At 37.7% G+C, this 10,157-nt stretch overlaps 1 protein-coding gene across 1 annotated transcript; it reads left to right on the top strand.

The window, feature by feature from the left end:
• The first annotated feature begins 2,217 nt into the window (after window positions 1–2,217).
• Window positions 2,218–8,948, top strand: cabp5a (calcium binding protein 5a). Its single transcript, XM_020454568.2, has 7 exons — window positions 2,218–2,450; window positions 3,391–3,440; window positions 4,748–4,778; window positions 5,174–5,317; window positions 5,623–5,732; window positions 7,264–7,411; window positions 7,729–8,948. Exons 2-7 carry the CDS (start codon window positions 3,393–3,395, stop codon window positions 7,755–7,757), a joined length of 510 nt encoding a protein of 169 aa, XP_020310157.1. The 5' UTR covers window positions 2,218–2,450; window positions 3,391–3,392; the 3' UTR covers window positions 7,758–8,948.
• The last annotated feature ends 1,209 nt before the right edge of the window (window positions 8,949–10,157 follow it).

Raw genomic sequence — 10,157 nt, 5'->3', positions numbered from 1 at the left:
TATGCAAATTGGAGTGGGTCTAGGGTCTTTGGAATAATGGTATTGATGTGAGCCATGACCAGACTTTCAAAGCATTTCATGGCTACAGATGTGAGTGCTACGGGTCGGTAGTCATTTAGGCAGGTTACCTTAGTGTTTTTTGGCACAGGGACTATGGTGGTCTGCTTGAAACATGTTGGTATAACAGACTCAGACAGGGAGAGGTTGAATGTCAGTGAAGACACTTGCCAGATGGTCAGCACATTCTCGGAGTACATGTCCTGGTAATCCGTCTGGCCCTGCGGCCTTGTGAATGTTGACCTGTTTTACAGTCTTACTTGGGTGCGGAGAGCGTGATGACATAGTCGTCCGGAACAGCTAATTCTCTCATGCATGTTTCAGTGTTACTTGCCTCGAATCGAGCATAGAAGTTTTTTAGCTCGTCTGGAAGGCTCGTATCACTGGACAGCTCTCGGGTGTGCTTCCCTTTGTAGCCTGTAATAGTTTGCAAATCCTGCCAGATTTGATGAGTGTCGGAGCTGGTTTAGTACGATTCGATCTTAGTCCTGTGTTGACACTTTGCTTAACGAAATGTCAAGACGTTACACTGCATTTCTGAGCGGTCTATACAAAACACTGTCCAACATTTAGATCCAGGATTCTTACAGGGTTCAAGATCAATGTCTAATTTAACTGATTCATGATTAATTTATGATATAATAACAACTTACACTGCCATAAATGCAAGAACAGAAAAGTTATGTTTTAAGTTACACGATTTTGGACAAATCCCTCAAGACACCGACCATGTCCATGATAAAGCGTTAAACAGGTTTTAAATCAACTCATCAATTGTATTGAATATAGCTATGATCCCCCTTATATCTTCATGGAATGACATGAAAAAATTTGGCAGATTATTATCAGTGACTTATCAACAGTTGTAACAAGTTGTCCAGTGTAGGAAATCCTCACTGTTACCCTAGTTTATAAAAATACCCATATCAGTTGTAATCATTTACCGGTTTTGAATCTGATACTTCCGGTTTTTAATCCATGTATGTTACCTATAACAATAATAGAAAGGATTAAAAAAAGTGGTGAAAAGTGGTGAAAAAGTTAAATTCAATATATAGAATTGTGCAGAATATACCGTACATAATTTTACGTTGCTCTCTTGCTTTGTGTCTCACTTCTATGAAGTCGACATACATGAGTCTGTGTTACTCATTTTGTGTATTTGTCGCTTCAAGTTGATTTTCTAAATCCAATCCTCAAATACCCTTTCCATTGATGCCTCTGTAAACATGGGTAGGATTACACAAAGTCTGAGGCACAACTCCACTTTACGGATGCACATTAAACATGATAATCGAACAAGAAACAACAGCACCCTATGATAAAATAATGGGTATCGAGAGCATTGAGGTAATCATTGAGCTAAAGCAACGTTTAGATAATGATATGAATTTTTTTAAACTTTGCAAATAGTGCAGATTTTTATGAATGCATAAGAGCAAATGAGAACAAGTAATTGTATCCACAGTTGTATCTAATATGTGTGCACCCCTATACTTGTATTATGTTCCTCTGTCACGCCCTGACCTTAGTGAGCCGTTTTATTTCTCTGTTTGGTTAGGTCAGGGTGTGATGTGGAGTGGGCTATGTTCTATGTTTTGTTTTCTATGTTTCTTTATTTCTATGTTTTGGCCGGGTATGGTTCTCAATCAGGAACAGCTGTCTATCGTTGTCTCTGATTGGGAATCATACTTAGGTAGCCCTTTTTCCTTCCTTTCAGTGTGGGTAGTTGTCTTTGTTAGGGGTACTGTAGCCCTTGTAAGCTTCACGGTCGTTTTTGTTATTTCTTGTTATGTTGGAGACATTTGAACAAATAAAAGAAAATGTACGCTTACCACACTGCACCTTGGTCTTATTCCGACATCCTCCTCCGCCAGTCTATGTATACAGCCACCTTATGAATATTTGTTGAATGATAATGATATCATTAAAATGTCACCACCCCCCTAATTTATGAATTATGTGTTGTAGTGCAAACTTATGCTTTAAAATGAATAAAAAATATATAAATGGTATCTAATGTAAATCAATTGTATTTATACATTTGTTTTACTGTGTGTTTAATTTTGTGACATAGGGGCAGAGTTTACTAATGGGACTACCGATTCGATCATCCATGACCAGCCTTCCAAACCCTCCCCCATCCCACTCCTGTCACTCATATACCCCTCCATCCTAAATGCAACCTCAGACACACCACACCTTCTCACCATCCTCACAGAACTCAAGAGTGTCGGTCAGTCAGACAGAGAGGCAGGGCAGACTGCTGAAAGGGGGAGTGGACACATATAGAGCAGAGGGGAAAAGAGGAGAAGAGAGAAAGAGGGCTATCCACTCATCTCCGACAGTAGGGATATTGATGCACATACTTGAGTGAAGAGGAAAATAAAACGGTAAGTGAATATACACCATTCTGTTTTGTTTACAAAATAGCAACATTTGCAGATAAACATCATGATGATAATGCCTGCATTAATTTACTGTGTGACAGTCATAGATGCTGTATGTGGATTAAAAAGCCTACAATGGAAATGGAAAGGAAACTACAATGGATTTTCACCATGCATATAGTTTTAGTATCAATACATATGTTTTATTGAAAAACAACACGCACTCTTATCCAGAGTGACTTGCTAGGGTTAAGCGCCTTGCTCATGGGCATATCGACAGATTTTCACCTAGTCGCCTCGGTGATTCGAACCAGCAACCTTACGGTTTTACTGGCCCAACAAGTTGACCGCTAGGCTACCTGCCGCTATACTGTTAGGTTACCTGACACACACACACACACACACACACACACACACACACACACACACACACACACACACACACACACACACACACACACACACACACACACACACACACACACACGCACACACACACACACTTTGTACAAAGTACAAAACTTGCCTTTCGTAAACTAACACACACACTTGACTCCCCCCCCCCCTACTAGCACTGAATTTGCTGAAAGCTACTTTACTGAGGAAAAATGTTCTTACTATATCTGAGATATGTGGTTGTCGCACCTAGCTATCTTAAGATGAATGCACTAACTGTAAGTCGCTCTGGATAAGAGCGTCTGCTAAAGAACTAAAATGTAAATGTGAAGTACAAACACTCAAAGTACAAACATATACTTTAAATATTAACATATATAAATATTCAATCCTGTAGATCACAAAAACAGACTAGTCAGTGCAGACTAATCCTGTCCCCCCCAGTGATGCCAAATACAGAAGAGTAGAGTACAATAAAGTAAAATACATTTCATTAAAGAACGACAAGGGACCTTTGCTAATCTTTGACTGTTTCCCTATCTAACAGACATGAGTTTAGGAGCAGCATGTGTCTTCCTGAGGGGAGGGAAGCATATTGTAAGTTTTACAAACATTTTATTCTAAAATATGCTGTATGTGTGGAAGTGCTGGCAAACTAATATGATATGTTGAGTGGATTGTGAAGAAAAAAAATATTATAGAGAGAGACATATGTGTTTATTTATTTTCCCTTTTGTACTTGAACTATTTGCACATCGTTACAACACTGTAAATAGCCATAACATGACATTTGAAATGTCTCCATTCCTTTGTAACTTTTGTGAGTGTAATGTTTACTGTTCATTTTTTATTGTTTATTTAACCTTTGTTTATTATCTATTTCTCTTGCTTTGCCAATATATCCCTTTGAATTGAATTTAATTGAGAGAGAGTGAGAGAAAGAGAGAAAGATGGACATTATCTCTCTACCTGCTAGCAGCGTTGGGGAAGCTACTTTGAAAATATAGTTTACCAAGCTACCAATTTATTCACACTGAAAGAAGTTAAGCTACACTAAAGCTACCCTTAAGAAAATGTAGTTTACTTCACTAAAATTACATTGATAAAGTCATTCATTACATTTATTTAAAGAACAACACACATACACACACAAAAGCTTAAGGATCATTTTAGTATAGCTTAACTTCTTCTAATGTGAATAGACTACAATTTGCAAGACAGATCACTTTCACAGCCATATGCTACCAAAATGTGTAATATAGCATATTTAACATAAAAACTATTTTTTCAAGTGACAATTAGGTAGGTCTGATGCCGAAAAAGAAAGTAAATTATTGCCTACATCACCTATTTTTTGTTTTATTTTTGCAAACAAATGTAGTTCCTGTAGTTAGCAACACCACTACATGGCAAAAAAGTAATTAATCAATGAAAAAACTACCTAGATTTGAATTTAGTTCAACTACCACCAAGCTACTGCAAATAATGCAGTTAAATTACTAGCTGAACTACATGTGGTTCATACTCCCCAAATATTGTCTGCTAGATGGGCATTATCTTCATATATGGGTAGCTGCCATGCACATGCACTCTAACCTCTCTAAATATCTGGGCATAATCTCATTTCGGTTTGTGTCATTTTAAATCAAAATGTTGGGTGCAATAGGGATTGGATGCTTTTCATGTGTGAGTGTGCATGTGTGTGTGTGTGTGTGTGTGTGGGGGGGGGGGGGGGGGGGGGGTGTTATAGAGAAATATTTGCATTATCATGTATTAAATGAAAAGCACACTTTATGGTAATATGTTAAATTGAAGTATTCTTCATGCAACTTACTGTACCATCTCTCTAAGCAGACATTCTATCAAATCCGACATAAATTTACTCTGGTAAATACTGTTTGCAGGACAGAGAGCTGGCCGATGACGAAATTGAAGGTAAAAGAAAATTGTGTCAGCGTCATCTCACTCTTTCCATTTGTCCTCCATTCCATTTGGTCAATGTAACAGGGTTTCTAAGTTATATTAGTAACTTTTTACAACCAATTTCTAAATAATCCTCAATGTTGGTTGATTTCTGATCAAATGGAAAATACTTTTTTTTATAAGATTATCCTTACAGTAAATTTCAAATGTCCATCTACCAATTATGTTTCATTTATCATGTATCTTGAAGAAAACTCAAAAACAGTCTTCATTCCATTATAGATGTACCCTCTGAAGCAAATGAAAATACAGAGAAAGAAATGTTCCAACTTCCCCAAGAGGTTTGCCAACTCTTGGTCTCTCACAGTATCTTTTAAGACTGATAAGTTGTTCCTACTGTCTCTCAGAGCTGCGCGAGGCGTTTGCTGAGTTCGACAAGGACAAGGATGGGCTGATCAGCTGCAAGGACCTGGGCAACCTGATGAGGACAATGGGCTACATGCCCACTGAGATGGAGCTGATCGAGCTGAGCCAGAACATCAACATGAACCGTGAGTCATTAGACAATTCTCTGTTGAAAATTCAAGAAACTTTCCCAGGTTCTAGAAAATTCCCAGGTTTGTCAGAAATCCCAGTTGCAGGAATGAGGAGGGAATAAGCAGGGAGGGAATTCTCCAACTGGGGATCCTCCAACCAGGACTTCAAAAGTTGCATGAATTTTGCAACCCTAGAATTAATTCAGATAAATATACAATCCTGAAGAGGACCACAGTACCAGAATAGCAGTCATAACTAGAGCAAATTAAGGTTAGTGGAACTCTCATTATAATTGATTTAATCTCTTTCAATTTCCTAGTTGGTGGGAGAGTAGACTTTGAGGACTTTGTTGAGCTGATGGCCCCAAAGCTGCTGGCTGAGACTGCTGGGATGATCGGCGTGAAAGAACTGAAGGACGCTTTCAAAGAGGTGAGAGAGAGAAGTCTTCCAAGTTCCCTGAATAACCCCTATGAAATGGTCAGGGAATTGTGCAAAGACAACCAACATGACACCCTAATAAAAAAAAACTTTCCTGCTGCTCTCCCTATTCAACCATATCCAGTGGTGTAAGGTACTTAAGTAAAAATACGTAAGTCGTTTTGGGGGGTTATCTGTACTTTACTTTGCTATTTCTATTTTTGACAACTTTTACTCCACTACATTCCTAAAAGAATCAATGGACTTTTTACTCCATACATTTTCCCTGACACCCAAAAGTACTCGTTACATTTCTAATATTTAGCAGGACAGGAAAATTGTCAAATTCACACACCTATCAAGTGAACATTCCTGGTCATCCCTACTGCCTTTGATCTGGTGGACTCACTAAACAAAAATGCTTTGTTTGTAAATTATTGCCTAACTATTGGAGTGTACACCTGGCTTGCCGTAATAAATAAAAAAAAAGGAAATTGTGCTGTCTGATTTGCTTAATATAATGAATATGAAATTATTTATACTTTTACTTTGACTTCTGATACTTAAGAATATTTTAGCAATTACATTTAGCAATTACAGTATATTTAAAACCAAATACTTTTAGACTTTTACTCAAGTAATATTTTACTGTGTGACTTTCACTTTTACTGGAGTGGCATAAAGGATCCGGAGGCAGACGCAGGAATGCGTAATAGTTTTTTTTATTAAACCCAAATTACGGCGTGCTGTGTAAAGGCACTGGGACGAAGACCAAACAAACACTTTACAAAAACACAGGGTTGAAACCCAAACAAAAGAGCTAAGAGTACCTCAAATAAATAACACATGCGCACAATGACTATCACACGGGACGAGACCCGTAACCATCTGCGCAATCCACAAGGGCACGAAAGCCCAGGTACTCACACGCACCAATGGATATTGTAACAATAATCGACAAGTCCGGAGGGATCCGTGACATTGAGTCTTTTTCTATCAAGGTACCTTTACTATCAAGGTACCTTTACTTTTACTCAAGTATGACACATTGGTATTTTTTCCACCACTGACCATAGAAAATCAAATGCTATTTGTCACATGTTGTGTAAACAACAGGCGTAGACTAACAGTGAAATGCTTACTAACAGGTTATTTTCCATCAATGCAGAGTTAAAGAAAAATAATTAAAAATCTCAAATAAAAATAGAAACAGTGACACGAGGAATAAATACATAGTGAATAACGAATAACAATAAACGAGTCCAGTGTGCGTGCATAGAGTCAGTGCAAGATAGTTAGTTCAATATCACCATATCAAGACCATAATCCTACTCAGAACCACTTTTTTCTAGTTTTGTATTGATTTTGTATGATGGTAAGACTTTGTACATTCATACCATTCTCTTAACCAGGGGTTGGATCAATATTGTTTCAATTAGTCTGACTCTTTCATTGGAATTGTACTCTTCGCTACCCTCCGTTTAATAATACTATCTAGCTGGTTGATTATGCAAACTCAAATCCTTGCCCCCTCTCTGTTTAGTTTGACGCGGACGGAGACGGAGAGATCACAACAGAGGAGTTACGAAACGCCATGACCAAGCTGATGGGGGAGCACATGTCTCGAAGAGAGATTGACGCTGTGGTACGAGAGGCTGACAATAACGGTGACGGGACAGTAGACTTTGAAGGTAAGGAGAATTTACAATGGTCATCTAAACAACAACAAATAAGATAGTCAGACGCTACAACACTCTATACACAAACAGCAGTAAGACAGACGTCAACAATGGCAGCATAGACAAAACAACATAGATGACAAAAAAAACACCGAAACAATACACATTGAAATTGTTGTTGTTGACCATTGAATCCTACTGTGGGGAATGAGGAGCTATTTGCAGAATATAAGTGATACAGATGTATGTATTAATGAATGAACTGTGTTTATGTTTTGTACTGTATGTTTTGTGTAGTTTCTTACATTCTCCTTTTTTCTCTCCCACAGAGTTTGTTAGAATGATGTCACGCCAGTGAGGAGGACTTCTTGGAAAAATGATTATTTCTCACACACACACGTTTGTATTACTATCCTTGTGGGGATCAAACAATTGATTCACATTAAAATCCTATTTTCCCTAACCCCTAACCCTAAAATAGCCTTTTTCCTTGTTGGGACCTGCAAAATGTCCCCACAACCAAAACCAAACACACACACATACACACACACACACACACACACACACACACACACACACTGGGCTGCAATTGATACACAGCCACACATTAACAGAAAGATGGAATGTCTATGCAATCTTCAGGATGTATTTATGCAGTTTGAAAAATGATATTAATACAATTATTTTATTAACACACATAATACAATAAAAATATATAATACAATAATTAATAACATGACCACAAAGTATAAATGTTTTTTTCAAGCACATACATTGTTTTATGTCATTTGTATATATATGGGAAATTATGCAATTCTATTTGTCTAGCTTGTTTTTGGTTTAGTTTTTGAAGGTATTCTACAATAAATTATTCCGAAAAAAATACTTTGGTTATGTTTACCCTATGTCAAAGGAGCATTAACATACCATTCTGAATCCAATTTCGGTTGAACAATCAATCACAATCATCCGTTATCAATGTCCATGCATATGATATTTGGCAGACATGATCAAATATATGTATCTTTACACTAATGGGGCATTCACATGGTCGTCGGATATGGGAAACTTCCCAATAAGGAGGTCATAACTCCAGCATGTTTGTGATCAAGTGCTTTTAAGTCAGAACAATTGTTCCACCAATACGATTTTAGCTAGCTAGACAATAAAGTTATCTAGCTTGCTTATCATTGACAATATGGTCAAACTAGCTAAATTATTCACATTTACATATTTGTAATTGTCAAAAACTAATTTGTGGTAATATTTTAGTTGATAAAGTGAAAAGCCAGTGGTGAAACGTCACAACTTGGTTAATTAACATTTTCTCTGAGTTTCCCACTTGTAATTACGATCAGGAGGGTCATTCAAGTGAGATTTCCCAGTCGGAACTACGGACTTCAGATAACTCTAATAGCATGTGAACACCCCATAAATCCAGACCCCTTATAGAGACGGTTAGAGGCAACTCAGTGTGAAATAATAGTGACACCATCAATTTATGAACGGAGTCAGACAGGATTAACCCCTGTAAATAAACAACATGTCCACTAATCTGCATTTCTTTGAAAATCATCAGAATCTCTGTAATCTGTGTAATGGAAGTTTGGTAGAGAACAGATGGTGGAGAAAGAAAGATGGAGTGCTGAAAGCTGGGGAGTGGAGTTACTTAACATAGCTGTCTGAAAGTGGCTTCATGAGATAAGGGGAAAAAGTTCATGTAAAAGAATGGAGAAAGTGATAAGGGGGAGAAAGGCAGATACAAAGGAAGGAAGATATGAAATAATTACACATACATAGCTATTCAATGCTATATTTATACACATAGTTAATCAGTCTAAATAAAAATGCTTGTAACTGGTATTGACAGATCATCAATAGGTCTTCATATTCCAACAATCACACTAAGAATGAATTTATCCAACTACTATTGACCCAACATTACCATCATCGCGATTCTATTATTTGAGTGCTGACCCTTACGTTGATTTACATAATCGTAGAGCAAAGACTTCAAAGAAACTATACATTTTGATATATTAAATATTTTTATGATGAGTAAGATATGACGATGAGTTTGCATAACGGAACACGTGGGTACTATGGGTGCTTGGCTTGGGCAATGTAAAAGATAAGTCATTGTGATTACACTGTGGGATAAAAAGGTTCAGGATTTGATGTTGGTTGCATAGGGATAGGAAGGACGTTTGAAGGTTAAAAGTTATTGCGTGACCGAAAGTGGACACCCTGGTGATTTAACAGAGCTCCTCTCATGCTATACAGTCTCAAAATGACGACATCGTGAGTCAATTGGTCAAAACATCGGAGCTATTAAAAGCCGAAACACGGAACGTTTTCTTGAGCCAAAAAATCTGGCAGAGGAAAAAGTGCACTCTGAGTCCCTCCTTAAATTAAGAAGCTCTAACTTTGATTAAATTCTCACCCCCTCTTTTGGGGGGGGGGCGGGGGGGGGGGATTTGTATGTTAATCTGACCAGTAGCTTTCTAGTGTAGTAGAAGTGGTTTACATAATTTTCTACTTGGTCTTTGCACATTTGTTCGACTCATTAGACTCGGAAGCCAATTATTTTTGAACAAGAAACATAGTGCAGCACACTGACAGTGCTGACGTGGACATTGTGTGAGACTCCGATATGGCACACTATTCCCTACGTATGCACTACCTTTGACCAGTTGTGCACTACATTGGAAGCCACTGTTTTGGAAGCCAACTTTTCTACAGAGGCCTGGTAGTGTAA

The sequence above is a fragment of the Oncorhynchus kisutch genome, linkage group LG20, assembly GCF_002021735.2.
Source record: "Oncorhynchus kisutch isolate 150728-3 linkage group LG20, Okis_V2, whole genome shotgun sequence".
NCBI lineage: Eukaryota > Metazoa > Chordata > Actinopteri > Salmoniformes > Salmonidae > Oncorhynchus > Oncorhynchus kisutch.
This window is presented reverse-complemented; position numbering and strand designations above follow the sequence as displayed.